Below are 20,383 nucleotides of genomic sequence, written 5' to 3' on the forward strand. Positions count from 1 at the left end.
TGAGGGTAAAAGCTGGTTTGATATGCACAATAGTGCGTTAATCTCCTGCTGCAACACTGGTTGTATTGAAATATGCTGCCATGGATGTAAAGCTAGCTAAGATAGCTTGATTCAAACTTCACAAAACAAAGGAAAATATTTCTAATACTGTTCTAGGAAGAATTAAATAACAACCATACATCCTTTCTGGAAGATGATATTTCCTATGAGGAAAGGCTAAAGAGGTTAGAGTTCTTCAGCTTGGAAAAGAGACAGCTGAGGGGAGATAAGATTGAGGTCTGCAAAATCCCAAGTGGTGTAGAATGTGGGTGCAAGTGAATCAATTTTTTTACTCTTTCAAAAAGTACACAAACTAGGGAACAATCCAGTGAAATCACATGGAAATACCTTTAAAACAAATAGGAGAAAATTTTTCACTTAAAGAATAGTTAAGCTTTAGAACTGGTTAACTTAGTTTAGTTTAAAAAAGGTTTGGACAGGTTCCTTGAGGAAAATTCCACAATCTGCTTTTGAGACAGACATGGAGGAAGCCACTGCTTGCCCTGGGATTGTTAGCATGAAATGTAGCTACTGTTGAGAGTTTCTGCTAGGTACTTGTAAGCTGGATTGGCCACTGTGGAAACAGGATACTGGGCTAGATGGACCATTGATCTGACCCAGTATGACTGCTCTTACTTTCTTATATGCTAACTTTATTATACACTTAACATACCACCAATCAATACTGCATCTGAGTGGTTGCAATTTCTAGGTAGGACAGGTAGATAAAATTTATAGTATTGCATAATCCAGGTTCTACAGTCCTCCGGGTGCAGAAGTATGCTGTCTAATACATTCCAGGAAGGTCTTTTCAACAAGAAAGATGAATGAGGGGCGTGGCTTGGGCACACATGAGAAAGGTCGGGTAGTAAAGGAGCTCCATGGTGAAAGAATTTGAAAGATTTAAAAGTCATAGGAAATTTGTTAAAATTGAACAGTTAATAGCGTATAAGTAAAAAGAAGAAGTGATGGCGACGGGAAAACAAAATAAAAATGACTTTTTGCTACCGGGAAGTAGTAAAAGAGCGAAGACGGATCAAGAGTTGGTTGCCAAGAATGGTGATAGTGAGGTAATGAGGGAGTTGAAGGAGATCAAGGAGATTGTATTGAATACAGAAAAAAAGGTTAATAATTTGACGGTAGAGGTTTCAACATTAAATAAAAAAATGGAAATGTTGGAATTGAAGGCACATAATATTGAAGAGAGAATGGTTGAGGTGGAATCAGAAGTTAGCCTTGGGAGAACGGACAGAAAAAAAATTGAATTACTTACCAGAGAACTGGAAGATTGTGCAAACCGCCAGAGGAGGAGTAACTTGCGTTTGCTAGGATTACCGGAAGGGGCGGAAAAAGGAAATGCGGTCTCCTTTATAGAAAATTTATTGCCTAAATTACTTTAGTTGAAATCAAAGTTTCTGGTTGAAGTGGAAAGGGCGCATAGAGTCCCTACGAGAAGATTAGAAAAGCAAAGGGGACCTCGGCCACTAATTTTTAAACTGTTAAGACACCAACGGGTTATAGAAGTGTTTCAATTGGCTCAACAAAATAAAAGTTTAAAGTATCAAGACGCTCAAATACATCTGGTGCCAGACTTTGCAAGAAACACTGCATTAAAAAGGAAAAGGTTTCTGGAGCTAAGACCCCAATTGAGAGAGATGGGAGCTAAATTTGGGTTAGTTTACCTGGCGATAATGAAAGTTACTGTGGGTAATAAATCTTTCACTTTCAGTGAACCAGAGGAATTAACAAAATTCATTAATGAACAAGAACAGCCAATGTCATCATAATCCTGGAGGGAGAAATTAAATAGTGTTGAACTATGGAAAAAAAAAAAAGGGTGAAAAGAGTTAATTTTTTGATATATTTGATAGCTGAAGGAATGTGATATGATTACAAATGAAGTATGTTTATTGAACTGCAAAATAACGAGATAGAACACTTCAAAGTTATTCAAAATGGACATCTTAACGGTCCTGGTAAACAGAATATAAAGCGAGAATAAACATTCTAAAGTGGAAGCTAATGACTAGAATCTGGGGAATTCACTTTATGTGATGGACAGATGCTAAGGAGGATACATGGACATGAGAGTATGCTTAACTTCGCAATGGTGGAGATTATTGCAAGTTGGTATGATTCTTCAGCAATTTGGGTTGATGTGCCAATCAAAAGGAAAAGAATTGCATGGATGTCAAGTTGGATGTGAGGATGGAAAGGATCAATATGAAGAACTGTGGCAAAGGAATGACTGTGTGACATGGAGTACTCGTTTTCCCAGAAGTATCTAGGAGAGGAACTGAATTATTAAGAACTACGCAGTTCCGGGAAGCGAGTTGGTTACCATGGCAATAAATTAGTGCGTAACTAATTTAGAATGGATTTATTAAAAAAAAAGAGGAAACTGAAAATGCCATCGGGTGAAGAGGAGTGCGGATGTTATGGAACTTAAGGACAAGGTTTTTTTGGACTATTGTGTATTGCTGAAGTGATGATTATATGGCCATCGGGTGAAGAGGAATGGACGGTAAAAGTGAACATCTAAAGGGAAGTTGGACTGGAAATTGAATACCTAGTTAATCGGAATGGAAAAAGGAAAGGACAATAAGATATGGAGGATTAAGGAAAATATTTCATTTTTTCTGATAATATTCATACTGCATACTTTGGCTATCTAGTTATACAAGTACTATTATTTCAATGAGATTTTACATTGTAATAATATAAAGCTTGGTGGTTTTAAAGAAAAGAAAATATATATAAAAAAAAAGAGAGCTAAGATTGAATAAATATCTTAGATCATTATAATATCAGTTAATTTACAAAGTTTTAAGGTTGATATTAATAGGGGATTCTGGAAAATTATATATAAAGGAGAGTGATATTATATAATTTGAATTTAAAGGATGTGATATGATTTTAAAAATTATTTATTACATGTGTAATTACAAATGTAATTAAAGAAATAGAAGGGAGGTGTTTGGGATAATCTAATGGTGATGATGATTTTGGGGGGATTAATTTGATTCTTAGAAAAGAACATGGGATAGGTTCAAAAATTTTATATATATTGAAATGATTTTAATTTGTGTTATACTAAAACTAAGATTGGTAGGAAAATATTAGATTTTTATTCTAGTAGAACTTGGGATGTGGAATTCAAGGGTAAAAGGTGATTAAAGAGGAATAGGATTAAAATTACATCTTAAATATATAAATTGAAAAAGGAGGTAAATGTTATAATTATTCCTATGATTTAAATTAGAAGTTGATTTAAGATGATCTTTCTGGAGCTTATTATGGCCTGATCTAATATGTGTGTTGCCAAGTTTACACAATTAATATATGTTGGGGGGGAGGGATAGGGGTGGGATTGGGAGGTGGGGAGGGGAATTTAAGGGTTTCAGTGGGACACTATTAATAAAAAAGAGAATATTTGTTAAAGTTGTGCTGATGTCTGATCATAAAAGGTATAATAGAGATTTACGTCAAAATTTAATCAGGAAATTAGATGGATATTAAAATTTTTTCTATTAATGTCAATGGTCTAAATCACCCTATTAAAAGGAAAAAAATGTTAGCTTTTCTACATAAACAGAATGCGGATGTATATTTCATTCAAGAGACGCATCTCTCAGGGATTGAATCTAAGAAGCTATCAGGGGGTTGGGTGTCTAAATGTTTGTTTGCACCTGCTGTAGGGAAAAAAGCTGGAATAGCTGTTCTTGTAAATAGGAAATGTAGTGATGATTTTCAATTAGTAAACTCTGATCCATTAGGAAGATGGGTGCATGTCAAAATGGTTCTGGGAAATACAACCCTGGATTTATTTAATTTGTATGCTCCTAATTCGAATCAAATGGAGTTTTTTAAACAAATTCAACAAATTTTGTTACCACTGGCTGCCTCTAATTTAGTGGTAGCTGGAGATTTTAATGCTGTAATGGATCCAATTTTGGATAAGAAACCAAGTAGAATTATGAAATCGTTAGGTTTAGATAATTTGGTACAATCTTGTGATTTAGTTGATGTATGGCGTATTCTTCATTTTAATGATCAGGAATTTTCTTTTTGTTCTCAGGTCCATAAGTCTTTTTCACGTATTGACTATATATTTGCTTCTAATAAGATAGCACAGCGTGTGATGAAAGCAATTATTGATCCTATAGTAATTTCGGATCATGCTGGTGTGTGGATTGACTTTCAGTATGACGATTTAGTATATTCTAAATCAATTTGGAGATTTGATAATGCCTTACTTGCGGATTCGAACTTTTTGGAAGATCTTAATGTAAAGATGAATGAATTTTTTCAAATTAATAATTCAGATAATATAAATATTGAGATTTTATGGGATGCTTTTAAAGCAACAATGAGAGGAAATATTATTTCATATTCAGCATTTATTAAAAAACAAACTAAAAAGCAATTTGTTGATTTGAAAAAAGAGATTAAAGTATTAGAAAAGAAATTAATTGAGAAATGGGAATATGATATATTACAAAAATTATTAAAAGTAAAAGCTAAGTATAATGCGATCTCTTCTCAAATGGTGATGAAGGATATGTTCTCTCGGCAAGTTCAGTATTATGGTAATTCAAATAAGGCTGGTAGATTATTAGCAAATTTTCTTAAAGCAAAAAAAAAGGAAATCTAAGATTATTGCAATTAAAGATGTGCAAGGCAATACACACACTAACACTAAGGATATTTTAATGCAGTTTCTTGATTTTTTTATAAGGATCTATATTCCTCTGATACTTATGAAAATAAAGAACAAGATGGGATAGATTTTTTAAAGTCATTTAATGGACCAAATGTTCCGGATCATATAAAAAGAAGTTTAGAAGAACCTATATCTTTGAAAGAAGTAGAAACAGCATTGAAGTCTCTTAGAGTTGGATCCGCTCCAGGTAGTGATGGATATACTGTTGTATTTTATAAATCATTTCAAAATATTATTTTACCATATCTATTAAATTTATATCAGTATCAAATGAATAATGGGAATATATCAGTTACTATGGCTGATTCTGTAGTTATCATCTTGCCAAAACCAAACAGGGATCCTACTTTGGTTTCAAACTACAGGCCTATCTCTTTGATAAATGTAGATGGTAAATTGGTTGCTAAAGTATTAGCATTAAGATTGGCAAAAGATCTTCCTTTTATTATTGATGTTCACCAAACAGGATTTATTGCTAAAAGGCATTCGTCAAATAATACTAGATTAGCATTTCACTCTTTAAATTTAGCAAAAAATATTAATGAGCCAGCTTTTCTAGTGTCTCTTGATGCAGAAAAAGCATTTGATAGAGTGGAATGGAATTTTATGTACCAAGCTTTAGAATGGTTTGGTATAGGCCCCGGTTTTATTAAAATGATTCAGACATTGTATAGCTCTCCTGGTGCAAGAATATATATTAATAATAATTTATCAGATAGATTTAACTTGCTAAGGGGGGTTAGACAAGGTTGTCCATTATCCCCCTTACTTTTTGATGTTGTTCTTGAACCCTTATTAATTGCAATTAATCAAACTAAGGGGATAAAAGGAATCCCATACTCTAACTGGGAATTTAAACTTTCTGCATATGCAGATGATATATTATTGTATTTAAGAGAACCGGGAAATACCATTCCATGTTTACTTAATCTTCTAGGAAAGTTTGGGAAATTTTCTGGATATAAAATTAATTGGAGTAAATCTGAAGTTCTTCCAATTAATGTTCATTGTACCAGAGGATTATTTGATTCATATTCATTTATTTGGAAAGATGAAGGTTTAAAATACTTAGGTATTATTATAAAAAATACAATTGATGACACAGTGAAAGAAAATGAAAAACTTTTATTAAGAAAGATAACAGAAATGCGTGAGCAATGGAATCCTTTACATCTCTCTTGATGGGGAAGAGTTCAAACAATTAAAATGATGATACTGCCTGTGGTTTGCTATCAAATGAGTATGATACCAATATTTTTTCAGGGGTCATTTTATAAAAAGTTAAACAAGGTTCTTACAAAATTTGTTTGGTTTGGGAAAAGACCCAGAATTGTTTTAGCATCATTACAAAGAACAATTATGGAGGGTGGGGTAAATTTTCCAAATTTTTATAGGTACCATCAAGCCTATATTCTAAGACAGGGTATGTATTGGATCCTTCCAGATCTCATGGAGAATGTACCTGATTGGTTATATTTAGAATGGCGGCTCCTGTTCCCATTACATTTAGAGCATGTAGTTAGTATAAAACTACCTAGGAAATACAAAGATAATAGAATTTTACTTGATACTTGGAAGACCTTGAGATTTATTAGTAATTTGTCACCAGATCCAATTGCAAAATCATTAAGTCAATCCATTTGGGTTAACTCCAAGATCAAGATTGGTGGGTTTAAGATCGTCTGGAAGCAGTGGATAATTGCAGGTATAAGGACATTGAATGATGTTATTTCAGATGGATCACTGCTTAGTTTTTCACATTTGCAACATAAATTTGGATTAAATAAAACACAATATTTTAAATGGTTGCAATTGAAGCAGGCCATTCAGGTAGGGTTCCCTGAATGGAAAGGTCTTAATACTCAATAAAGTTTGCAGGTCCTCTGCTTTCAGGCAGATTTTTTGGGACACCAAGCCGCAAAATGGTATAAATTATTACAGTATATGGATTTTTAAATAAAAAAAAGAAAACTGGACTTAGGGACATTTGGAGTATTAAGATTGGACAGACGATTTCTGCATCTCAATGGCAACGATTTTGGTCCTGGAGATTAAGGTCTACAAAATCAGCATCTATGAGTCAAACGTGGATGTTTTTGTTACATCGAGTTTTATGGACCCCTACACGTTTACAAAAGTTAGATAGCTCTAGATCCAATAGATGCTGGCATTGTAGATTAGAAGTTGGGACGTTAGATCATTTGATTTTTTTCTGTCCCTGTATAAATGCTTTCTGGAAACTAATTTGGCCCCAAATTAATAAATTATTAGAAAATCATGTTGGACTCTCATATGACACTATATTATTTGGTACAGCAATGAGAACTCAGAGTCCGATTTCTGCAAATAATAACAAGTTATTATTAATATTGACAGGGGTCGCCATGCAACAAATTACTCAGAATTGGAAAGATTATACAAAATTAAATTATACATTTTGGTGGAATTCAGTTTGTCACATATATAAGATGGAAAAGATGATAGCGTTACAACAAGGGAATATTCATAATTTCAAGAAAATATGGGGACCATTGACTAATTACTCTAATGATCAGATATCTTAGCACATGGGGAATATATGTGGGGTGTGGTTGGGATGGGAATATTTATTATATGGAGAAAGATTCTTGGAAAAAAGGGGGGTACTTATTATATTAGAATGGAATATTTGAATGTATATACAAGTGATATATGAAAATTGTTTGATTATGTGAAATTCACTTGTTGTAAGAATATAAAAATGAATAAAGAATTTAAAAAAAAAACAAGAAAGATGAATCAAATCTAATAACATTAGCTCTAACCAACCCAATCCTTCAGTTGGAGAGCCCCATTTTTGGCATAAAGAGGGATAAGTAAACACAATCCAGTTTGTGGTAAAATCTGAAAGGCTTGTTTATGTTGCCTGGGATGGCAGGACAAGATGAAAAACCTGTGGAAGACAAGTCTCAAGAAATAAATATTGCAAAAAAGGAAAGTGGTTGTGTCTGTAGACAATTAGTAATTTTTCTGTTTTCATTGCTGTGTGCAAACAATGCCTGAACTCGGGAATCAGTCTTTGTGTTTGATGAGATTGGAGCTCCCTGTTAACAGGCATAGATATCATCTAGAAGTCAAATGTGTGGAGGGGCATAATCAAAAGAAAAGTCTAAGTCCGTTTTGGGCCTAAGTCGCAAGTCATCCAAAGTCGGACAAAAGTCAGACATGCGAAAATGTCCATTTTCGAAAAATACGTCCAACATTTTTTTTTTTTTCCGAAAATGGTCTAACTGTATGTCCAGCCGTCTGATCGTCCAGACCGCTAAGTCGTCCATCTTTATACCCCATTTTTGACCAAAAGTTCGTCCAATTCAAAAACGCCTAGAAAAAGAACTTTCGGGCATGGGAAGGGCCAGAAAAGTGAGGGACTGGACACCCAGACATGGCACCAGAGTAGTGGGGTGCCTTACAGGGAACTGCTGTGAACTTCACAAATAGGGTGCCACAACTCCCTTATAGTTCATGGTGAGCCCCCCAAAACACCCACAGAGCCTACTAGACCTACCTATCTACCATCCCAATAGCCCTTATGGCTGTAGGTGCCACTTATATGGCAGTACAAAAGGGTTTTGGGGTGCACATGCTTCACCATGAATGCAGTGATTAGAGTGGGTCCTCCTCTCCATGGTTCACTAACCCACCCCAAGACCACTTAAGCCACCTCTGTGCAGCTCTACTAGGCTTTCCTATGCCAGGCTGCCAGGTACTGATGTTCTGGAGGCAGATATGTAAAGTTGTTACGATTTTTATGGGGGTGGGGTCAGTGATCACTAGGGCAGTGTGTGGGGGTCTGTACTTTGTGTCTGCAGTAGTTATCTGGTCACTTTGGATACCTTCTTGTGACTTAGACCTGGTTTTAGATGGCCTAAGTCACAATGTCCAAGTTCCGTCAAGGCAATGTTGTAAAACTTTCGGTTATACGTGCAGTACGACTTAAGTCTAGGACAGCTCACGTCCCGCCCAAATCCCACCCTCGACACTCCTCCTGAAATGCCCCTTTTAGCTCTGGGCCTACTGCAGCACTGTGGAGGCCTAAGTCATTTTTAGATACGTCTAAAACCCGGTTCGATTATCGGCAGTTGGACGACTTGTGTTACTGATCGTCCAAGTGCTGATTTAGGCCGGTTTTTAGATGTATTTTTGTTTTGATTATGAGCCCCCTAGTGTCTTCAGTGTTAAGAGATGGAATGCAGCTGAAAAAGGCAGAAGTCTCAAAGCTGAATAAAAAAGCAATATTGTTGTCATGTCAAGGTTTTCTTAGGTACAGGCTGGATGCTTCAGCAGGAGATTTCAGCAAGTACACAGCAGGAAATGAACATACTCTTCACTTTTTCACTTGTGACAATGAGTGTTATTTTGAATACTGACTGATATTAAATAAAATAGAACCAGTTATTCAATACCAGGGCATATCCAAGTGCCAACGTTGAATAGCCATATTTGTAGCAATACATGAAAGTTACACAGTACAGAGAATATTTCAAATTTAATAAAATTTTGATAAAACGCTAATCATAAATTCTAAGCGTTTTACATTGAACAGATAAGTACCGACTAGACCAGGGGTGGGCAATTCCGGTCCTCGAGAGCCGGAATCCAGTCGGGTTTTTAGGATTTCCCCAGTGAATATGCATGAGATCTATTTGCATGCACTGCTTTCAATGGATATTCAGTGGGGAAATCCTGAATTCCGGCTGAATTCCGTCCCTTGAGGACTGGAGTTGCCCACCCCTGGACTAGACAATACTTGACAGACATAAAAAAAGGAAAGTTGGGAGAACTACAATTTTAAAGTAAAGAAGACATAGAAGGTAAAACAACAGTAGGGAGGTTAAGGAGATCAGATAATTAAACAACCCAGGTAGTTGCTAAACCTATTCAGCTATCATATGCGTCTTGGAAGAAGAAGCATTTTAGATTTCCCTTAAATTTATCTAAATTTTGTTCGGCCCTAATATGAGGTGGTAAGGAGTGCCATACCTACATATTTAAACAGGCAAAGTATGCTATTTACATGTCTCTACTTACCTGGTTAGGTTTATGGGTACTGGCATTGAATATCACCAATGCCCAAATAATTTTTTGGACTGCCCTGTAACTATTTAATTGATGCAGAATATCAGAGGCCAGCTAACTAAGTGTGGTTTAAGCAGGTAGGAGTCTCATCTGAATACTGAATATATCTATCCTGTACTACCTTTGATTTTTTAAATACAGACAGAATGGTAGAATTGCATTGTTTGTAGTCCAACTTGCTTCTAAAATGTAGAACTGTACTGAAAGTTTTTGGAAATGATATGAACATACTTTTAGCAAAATAATATAGCTAGCATACTTTTTTTTACAATTATATTTTTTAATTGTAAGATAGAAGATACAATTAAGAAATCACTGGAGATCATAACTTGTGAAATAAAAGGTTCCTCTCTCAAAGATTTGCTAAACTACATCATCTGCTACAGCCCACCTGGGAAATGGGCAGAAACTAAAGACTTCTATACCTTCCTGACTAATCTAATGCTACAGGACAACACTATCCTCCTAGTGGGAGGCTTGACTATACACCTGGATAAGAGAGAAGACAAATATACCATAGAATTTCTCTCTTTCTTAGTAGAATTATTAGTTTTGTTTTACAAAAAAAAAAAAACCCCACAACAAAGGTAATCAAATTGACATCTTAATAAGTAACAAAAAAATGATCTGTAGGTAGTAGAACAAAATTGGTCCCCAGTAATATGGTCAGACCATTACCTATCTCATTTTACCATCTACTAGCCAAAATACCAGAAGAAACTGAAGAAAGGCAACAAAATCACCAAAGAACCAAGAGGAAAAATAGATAAAATTTTATTCTGGCAAAAACTGAAGTACTGCATGTGCAAGACGGAACACTAGCTAGCCATCAACAAATGGTATGAAGATGTGAAGGAAGTACTAAATAAAATAGACCCAAAAATAATAAAGAAAATATCAAACAGAAGAGACACCCCTGGTGCACAGACGATCTACTATCTCTGAAACAGGCATGCAGGATACTGGAAAGATTGCAATGATTTGTCATCAGATTTTGTATGGTACAATTCCAGGGTATTTTAAGAGTAAGATGATTACTTATCAGCCTAAAATATTGTTGCATTCTGAAAATTCTGCTTTGTTAAAGGCCAGTGTTAATCCAAAATATGTCAATCACATTTGCATTTATAACAAAAATGGAAAAGATAAAACAATGCAATGATAAAACATTTTTATTTTAAGATCAGAGCTGAGTTCATGGGGACTCTGCACCAGCGATGAAGACTATTAATTTCTGGATAAATGAGTTTAAACGTAGCTGTACATGCACTGAAGATGAAGCGTGCTCTGGACTCCTAGTTGAGTCACCACAAACACCAAGTGAAAGTGCACAAGATTGCTGAGACTGTAGGCATCTCAAGTGAATGAATGCACAAAATCCTGCATGAAAAATTGCAAATGAAAAAGCTGTGTGTGCGATGGGTGCTAAGATTGTTGACCAGAAATTCATGCAAAAGGACATTTCAGTAGAGAGTTTAGAAATGTTTAATGCAATCCACAAGAATTTTTGTGTCAATTTGGGACTGTGGGCGAAACTTGGATCCACCACTACACACCCGAGTCAAAGAAATGGACAGTGACTGGTGAAATTATGTCAAAGAAAGCAAAGACTGTTTTGTAAGCTGGGAAAGTGATGGCCACTGTTTTTAAGGATTTCCAAGGAGTAATCCTGATTGACATACTTAGAAAAGGATTACAAATAAAGGAGCCTATTATGCAGCATTGTTGGATCGTTTGAAAGGTGAAGTAAAAACAGCCATGATTAGAACACAAAAAAGTGCTGTTCCAAACGTCAACTGTCACAATGTCAAATTGCACTAATTGAGTTTTGAATTGATTCCTCATCCTCCCTATTCCCTGGACTTGGCCCTGTCTGACTTTTTCCTGTTCCCGAACTTAAAAATTTGCCTTGGTGAGAAGAACTTTTCTTTGAATGATGATGTCATTGATGCTATCGATCAGTATTTTGCACTGCCTTAGATTTGCACAAAATTATCTTATTCATATTCATTGTGGATATCCTGAAAACTCAATAGGGCTGGTATATCCTGAGAACTGGGTTGGGTATGACTGCTCTAACCCTTCTTTACAGGGTCAGCACACATTACAATCTGTGCCACTCTAACCACCCCCTCCTCAGAAGACCAGGCCAAATACTAACTATTTCAGCTACCAGTTTCAAACAGTTTTAAAATATTCTTAGATAATTGCAGACAATTGGTAACCATGAGTAAACCTGCAGCTGGGGGTGCTGCTCAATGTTTTTCACCTTTGTCATTTACTACAATATATGGCATCAGCACTTCTTGTCCACCACTGAATTGGGGTGAGGAATAGTGGCTCGTAGCCAGTAGGGGACGATGTCTATGGGATGGTAATGGAATGGATGTCAGGACATGATTGGTGCAGTATTTTGTGGAGTTTTTCTACAAAAATGCCTGCTTTTCATATGATTCTGGGTAACTCTAGTTAGATACAAGCATATGTGTTAATTAAGGCCATGCCCAATAGAAGCGTACAAAAAGTTGGTGAATAAAAATCTGAATATGGATGTAGCCAAGGCCAGAAAAACACACTACAGATTAATATTAAGGAAAAGAATAATAATATTCTTTTTACTTTGCTATTAAGCTAGATCATAGAGGAAATCAGGATATACATGAACTCCATCTTGAGGTAGTGACTCCATTTTGTTCTCTGTTTTTCTGTATCTTCTGCTTGGCTTTACTCCATTTTGTGTTCAGCCTATATCCCTAGTCTTTGTTCAGGTTTTTGCCCACCTTGAGCTTCCCTCGTGGTCTAATTGATACCAGATGGGCTTGAGCTGGGTATACTGGGCATAATAGAGAAAATTTTCTTGCATTAAATATGAATGAAATACATGGTATGGATGTAGATGAAAGGGGCCCCGACCGAACGGACAAATGAATGGATATATGAAAGCTATATATAAAAGAATTTGTACTTAAAGTGAAATGTTTTATATAAGGAACACTAAGGAAAAATCCTAAAGCAACATCTGGAAATAGTTAAGTTAGAATCAGAGACCTGTAGCAGTCTCCAGCATAGGAAAGGGGGGGGGCACATGAAGCCCACCCTGAGGAAAGTATATCAGTGAAATTTAATGTAATGTAATGTAATTTATTTCTTATATACCGCTACATCCGTTAGGTTCTAAGCGGTTTACAGAAAATATACATTAAGATTAGAAATAAGAAAGGTACTTGAAAAATTCCCTTACTGTCCCGAAGGCTCACAATCTAACTAAAGTACCTGGAGGGTAATAGAGAAGTGAAAAGTAGAGTTAGAGGAAAAATAAAAATAAAATAAACATTTTAACAAGACAGCATTGATCTAAATACTTTGGAAGGTAGAAGAGAGGAGAGAAAGGAATAGAAGCAGGAGGGGGAGCCGTTGAACAGTAGAATTCTGGAGAAATTTAAATGATAGAAATAGAACAAAAGAAAGACAAAAGGCAAAACAATAGATAAGATTAAAGATAAATCATAAGCTGGAAAGAAAAATAAAATAAAACTTTGTCTTCAATCCACGGTTTCAGCATCAGTGATGAAGTGGAGCAAGTAAGTTTAGGAGGAGCGATTGACGTTTCCAGAAAGGGCTTCTTCAGGGAAGAGACTTGGCAGACAGTCCCAGGATGCCTATGTCTCCTCCCCTGCGATGTTCTCCCATCCATGCATTCCCTCCCAGACACACTGCCCGTGCCCCTAACTTAATTTAATTTAATTTAACACTAACAGTTTGAGCAAGAGAGATCTGAGAATTTCTCAGCACTTTTTAACAAATGCAGGTTGTCTTAATATACCTTTTTGAAAAGGACAAAAAGAATATTGGATTTGTAATAAAATGTTAATGTATATTCAGAAATGAATGTAAAAAAAAAAAAAAAAAAAGATTTCTGGAACTTTTATTCTATGTTAAAGAAAAATTCTTTGTCCTAATTTCAGGACAGCCTCTGTTAGTGGATTGGCTGACAGCCAATGATGTCATGTAGGACAAAAGGTATATATTAGAGAACAACGAATTATCAAGTGGAGCTCTTTGTCAGAAAGCCAGCATTTTGGCACTGGAAGGAGCTTCCGATGACACAATTAATCTTTTAAGTCCCATGATGGAAAAATAAAAGCAATAATTATAATTTTGATATAGAACTTGTGTCATGTGTCATTTCCATATATTTTTTATTTTACACACTGCTGCTTAATGAGTGCGCTGGCGTCCCCGTACCCATGCTCAGGGGAGGGGGGGGGGTAGAGAAATAATATGATGGTTGCTGGATCCTTTGTTTTCATCCCCCTTGCCATAAAGGCACCTGAACAGACACTGGACTCTGGACAGACACCTTACTCTAATGTACACACGGATTTATTGGTTAGGAAATGCTTCTCGATATTATGGAAACTCAGAACCATCAGAAAATATTTTGATGCAGTATCATTCCGCTTAGTGGTTCAATCTTCCATTCTAAGCATACTTGACTACCGTAACATCATTTATTTGGGAACCTTCAAAAAAAACCTCCAAAGACTCCGAGTCATTCAAAATTCGGCAGTTCGACTGATTTTTGAGTTGAAAAAATGGGAACACTTTAGTCCCTATTATCAAAAACTTCACTGGCTGCCCCTGGAAGTCTGAGTTTTATTTAAATTATTTTGCCTTTGTTATAAATCAATTTTTGGCCTGGTCCCTATGTACCTGGTTTCTCAATTTAATCTGGACAGTTCTATTAGGCCCACACGCAGATTTCATATGTTCACCTATCCATCTTTAAAGGACTGCCGCTACAAAAGATTCCTGGACAGAACTCTTGCCTCCCAGGCAGGTAAATGGAACGACTGGCTGGGTAACATTATAATGCATTCCTCATCCTACTTCAATTTTAAAAAATCAATAAAAATGAATTTGTTTAATCGATTGTAACCTAAGAATCTTATAGTGTGTCACTACTCCCAACCTGTACCTTATATTCAATGACTTTGTATTGTAACCACTTCGCTGATTGTCCAGCACCTCTTGTTGTAAACCGCCTCGAACTATCATGGCTTTGGTGGTATATAAAAAATAAAATTATTATTATTATACTTCTGCTGATGTTTGACTCTGCTCTTTTTCTATATTCAGCTGGCCAAGTCCTTTCCCTTTACCTAGGCATCACTGAATTAAGATAATCAGTCTCTTTGTTAATCAAAATAGATTAAGAATTAAATTGGAGTCTGCTCACAATGACCTGTTGTCCATGGGCCCATCCATCCCTTCTACCTACTCTATACCTTAAAGTTCTTATCTACAATACCAGTTTTGTTGTGTAGCATGCCACACATCCCAGTTCCTAGTATATAGTGTTCTATAGATCTCCTCCCTCAGGTTTAGGTGGTAATTTAAAGAATGTATTGGAGGGGGCTGGAGACAGGGTCCTAAAATTATAAGTTGTATCATAAGCCTCAGTGTTTCAGGCTTACATGTAATGAGACAGTAGTGGTGGTGCTACCAAAATTCCAAACACTACCTTCCCCAAGGAGCATTTCCCAGAGCTAAATCCCTCTGTGCCTATTGGAAGAGGTTCTGTTTGGCAAACAAGGCAACTTCTGTAATCCTACCAAGAGGCTGCTCTCCAACCACAGGATCATCCCTGGGCAGTGCAGTCAGTCCTCGATTTGTGAGTGTTTTGCAAGACGAGCAAAACACTCGAGCAAACTTTAACTTGCAAACCGAGCATTGACTCGATAAGTGAGCTGCCACCATGTCACCCCGAGAACTGGCTTCGCTTCTTCCCTGAGGCCACCAATGCTGTGCTTACCCGTGCACCGGTGCTGAAAGTGCCTGCCGCTGTTCCACCCTCTCCAAGATTCTCATCAGATCCATCTCGTGAGAATCTCGGAGAGGGTGTGAGCCAGAAGGCCATGAGCATGTGCAGATGCTCAAGGCCCCACAGCAGCCCAGCATGGAACCAGCGGCAGGCACTTTCAGCATTGGCGCACGGGTAAGCACAGGGCCGGTCAGTGGGGGAGGAGGTGGACAGCAGCACTGATGGTCGCGAAGGGAGGGAGCAGTGCCGGTGGCCTCGGGGAAGCCGGTTCCCAGGGTGGCTTCGGGGGGTGTCAAAAGTAGAGGATAGCAGTGGGAGAAGTGTTGGAAGGGATATGGGTCGGGTCAGGAGGAGAGATGTACTGTATTGTCAGTGGAACGTATCATCCAATTGCCATTATTTTTTATGGGGAACTTTGCTTAGATATATGAGCATTTTGGATTACGAGCATGCTTCTGGAATGAATTATGCTCGCAAACCAAGGTACCACTGTACTTACATGCTTTGCTCCACATCATAGAATCCCAAGTGGCAGGATTAGAGCAGTCTAGCCATTCCAATATATCATCAGTTCTCTTTCCTTTATTCATTGATGATTTATTTTCAGTTAAAAAGATATGCTTTAAACAGTAGTATTGCTGCTACTGCCACTTATTTCTATAGTGCTACTAGACCTATGAGACAGTCTCTGCTTGACAATTATTTGAATGGTGTGCCTTGGTGTATTACTTTCTAAAGAGCAAAATGTTTGATGATTTTACAGATATTACTCTTGAAATGCTTTCTGTAACTGAAGAATTGATAGAAAAATCCGGCTTTGTCATAAAACCCATGTTACCATTTTGGAGGGCATCAATAACAGCGTTTAAGGAATGCAGGTAATAGGGTCCCTAAAGATTTTCAGCTCTGGGCACTGCTTTTCTTGTCTTTTTTATTTTTTTAAAGCATACACTGTGGGGGTAATATTGGAAGAATTGGCCTGTCTTTGGATTATCACATATTAGACTTATGTGCTTGGCTTATCTTTGCTTATTTTCCTGAGTTGACTGGCTTTGATAGAAAAGGAGAAGGGATTTGATATACTGCCTTTCTGTGGTTACAATCAAAGCGATTCACATATTATAATCTGATACTTACTGCAGTTATTTTGTACCTGGGGCAACGGAGGGTAAATGACTTGCCTAGAGTCAGAAGGAGCTGCAGTGGGAATCAAATCTAGTTCCCCAGTCTCAGCCCAATGCACTAGCCATCAGGCTATTCTTCCACTTTGATATTTCTTTATAAATGGTTAATTGTTATAAATGAATGATATATTCTAATAATAATCTCAAAGATCCCAAGTCTGATATCTTTAGTTTCTACTCTAAAACTGCAAATTTTTACAACATTGTGGGTGATATTCAAAAGCATTTTTGTCATTGGTACTAGCACTGATGGCATAAGATCTTAAAAAAAACAAAAAAAAAATCCAGCCTACTTGAACAGAACATTCAGGATATGTAAATTGATATACTGTATGAGCAAAATTATCAACCCTAAGAGGAGGTGAGATTTGGGGCATTCTTGTTGCATCACAACTCGTGTTACGCCACTGCTCAAAGATCACCACTGGTTACCTGTTTCATTTAGGATTAAATAACAAAATGTTGCTCTTAGCTTTCAAGGCTTTATGATTAGAAACCCCACTGTACTCATATTTACATTTTGTTGATTATACATACACCCTCCTATAAACACTGCTCAATTATGTTGGCTCATACAAAACTGTGGTAAAGGTTTCTACAGTGGGCTAGGGAGGTAAATGCTCTTGACATTCATAGAATTCCTATGAGCATCGGAGCATTTACCTCAACAGTCTGTGGTAGAAACCTCTACCACAGCTTTGTAAAAGGGGGCCTTAATGATCACTGGGTTTTACTACCCAACCCTTGGTGGGCCCATGATGAGTCTTCTCTTCCTTGTACATTTTTCTTTACCGCTCTGCTTTATGGAACTCGCTCCTAATTACAATTCGGGGGTGGGGGTGCATGGGAATAAACTGTCTTAAACTTTTTAAGGCAGATATTAAGATGGCTTTTTGAGTAGGCATACTCGAGCTGATTTTGGGTTGTCTATGTGGGTTTTACTGTGCCAGTACCTACTCCTTTCCTACCTTTGAACTCTTATCCTCTTGTCACTTATGTGAGTTTTTAATTCTTTCTTATCAACCATTGTAATTCATAAGAACATAAGAAAATCCTTACTGGGTCAGACCAATGGTCCATCAAGCCCAGTAGCCCGTTCTCACGGTAGCCAATCCAGGTCACTAGTACCTTGCCAAAACCCAAGGAGTAGCAATATTCCATACTACCGATTCAAGGTAAACAGTGGCTTCCCCTTGTCTTTCTCAATAACAGACTATGGACTTTTCCTCCAGGAACTTGTCCAAACCTTTCTTAAAACCAGCTACGCTATCCGTTCTTACCACATCCTCTGGCAACGCGTTCTAGAGCTTAACTATTCTCTGAGTGAAAAAAAATTTCCTCCTACTGGTTTTCAAAGTATTTCTCGGTAACTTTGAGCGTCCCCTAGTCTTTGTAATTTTTTACAGAGTGAAAAATTGATCCACTTGTATCCTTTCTATTCACGTCAATCATATCTCCCCTCGGCCGTCTCTTTTCCAAGCTGAAGAGCCCTAACCATTTTAGTCTTTCATCATACGAGAGGAGTCCCATCCCCTTTAACATCTTGGTCACTCTTCCTTTCTATACTATTATTAGTCTGTACATTGCCTTGTCCTGTTTCAACAGTTAAAGGCAGTATAATAAGCCTAGAAATAAATACAAATGAATAAATAAATTAAAATTGGCTGAGTAAGAAGTGGCCTAGTTTTTGAGATAGCCACATAGCAACAGATTTATCAACATTTAAAATCAAATCATGTTTCTCTCAACCAGTTTTCTAGCAGTATCAATTTGCAATTCAAATTGGGCATCACTTTGTGCAAAGACGAGCAACTGAATGCAGGATCCCTTACCACTTACAAAGTAGGTGTAAATAAGTGTTCCTTCAGTAATGTTAAAAAAAAAAAAAAATGGCTATGCACCAAAGTCAGCATTAGTGCATGGCCATTAATGCAAAAAATGAAAGAAAAAATTTTTATGGCCATGGTAAAAATTTCCTTACCACATGAGAGAGACCCAGGTAAGGGTGTGCTAAGGCCTATTTTTGCTACAGCTTAGTAAAAGGACCTCTAAGTTTGCCCCTATTTTCAGTCAAACATAGCTTACGTGAAATCCTTTTTTTTATTAAACAAAGAACACTACAAAAACAACACCCAACAGAAAACCATGTTTACAAATGAGGGCATACTCCATGGAGGACTGTCAAGCATAGCTTAAATTCTCTGCTGAAAATCTACTTAAATTTAGGAGCTTAAAAAAATCATTTATTTGCCCAATTTAGGTGCCTAGTACAGAAAATAAGTGCTAAGAGCATAATTTTATCCTCAATCCTAAATCCACCCAGTTACCACCCACTTCTTATACTTTTTAGGCTTTTATATGTAGGAGTTTAGTGAAATTTTGAGCATAAATTTAGAAACACAACTCTAGTAAATTTTTAAAAGGGCTAATTCAGGAGCCTAACTTTCAAAGTTAGGAAAATAAGCCCTCACTAATGTATCTTGTGGATTTTGTAGTAAAAAGAATTTGAGGAATATGTTCTCCTTTTATGTGGCACATTTTGTGTTAGGGTTTGTATTCTGGCTCTACAGTTTCCTCTTGCTTTTTTCCAGCTTAATCAAGACCTATCGCTGTTAAATTACATTTCACGGAGCTTTAATTTGCAAAATGCCTTTTTGTTTGGGTTTTGTAGGTATGCTGACTGCGTGATCTTGTTACTCTCTCAGCTGGAAACTGGACTTCGTCTTGTCTTTACCAGGGTGAACAAGTGTCCCAGCAGGCTTCTCACGGCTGAGGTAGAGCTGTTTTCTTGTCAGTTAGGTAGTGATGACTGCAGAGGATGCTATTCAATATTGTTTTTGTGATTATTCACGTAAAATGATGGATGAACAGTCAGAAATCAGTCTAGAATTTATCATTCTCTGACTTTGTCAATGCTTTCCTGCCATGATGATTGGTGTTATTTTCCTTTCTAGTCAATTTTATTTTGTAAAGCTTTGACATGTTGAGAATTATTGGAAGGCTTATAACAAGACCATAATGTATTTGTTCTGGAAAGGTTTAATTCATTTTTATTTTTTAATGTTTATAAATTTCACCTTAAAACTATGATGGTTTTAACTTTTGTATGTGAGTTGGTTTCATGATCTATCCTGTTGGCAACAGTATCATTTTAAACAGAAATCTGCCTTTGTCACAATGATTAACTTTGTAGCACTCTTTTCATAACAGACTTTCCCAGCAGTGATATTACATTACTGAGTATAAGATTATTTTCCTGTGCATATATTGCAAATCTTATGTGGTAACACTTGCATCTCTTTTAAAGGGTCACTGTTGGGTTTGGTAAAGTTTGAGTTTGAAGTCTGTTTATATTTGTATGTAGCGGTGCCATAGGAAAGCAAGGCATATTGGAACACCAGGGCCTGAATACTAGCTTAAAAAGATTTGTCTGTTTACAGTTTTCAGAGTTCAAATGTTACCAGCTGTTGTTGGAGCACTGTGAAAGGGAGATTGAGA

The 20,383-nt window shown here is 36.7% G+C and overlaps 1 protein-coding gene across 7 annotated transcripts in view; it reads left to right on the forward strand.

Moving 5' to 3' along the window:
* Positions 1–20,383, forward strand: part of ERMARD (ER membrane associated RNA degradation) — a 102,348-nt gene that overhangs the window by 38,782 nt on the left and 43,183 nt on the right. For all 7 annotated transcript variants that reach the window (XM_033937460.1, XM_033937462.1, XM_033937463.1 and 4 more), the window contains 2 exons: positions 16,465–16,579; positions 19,557–19,659. In XM_033937460.1, the coding sequence (XP_033793351.1) occupies positions 16,465–16,579; positions 19,557–19,659 (218 nt within the window). The remainder of the gene's footprint in view (positions 1–16,464; positions 16,580–19,556; positions 19,660–20,383) is intronic.

Source organism: Geotrypetes seraphini, chromosome 3 (genome assembly GCF_902459505.1).
Source record: "Geotrypetes seraphini chromosome 3, aGeoSer1.1, whole genome shotgun sequence".
NCBI classification, from domain to species: Eukaryota; Metazoa; Chordata; class Amphibia; order Gymnophiona; family Dermophiidae; genus Geotrypetes; species Geotrypetes seraphini.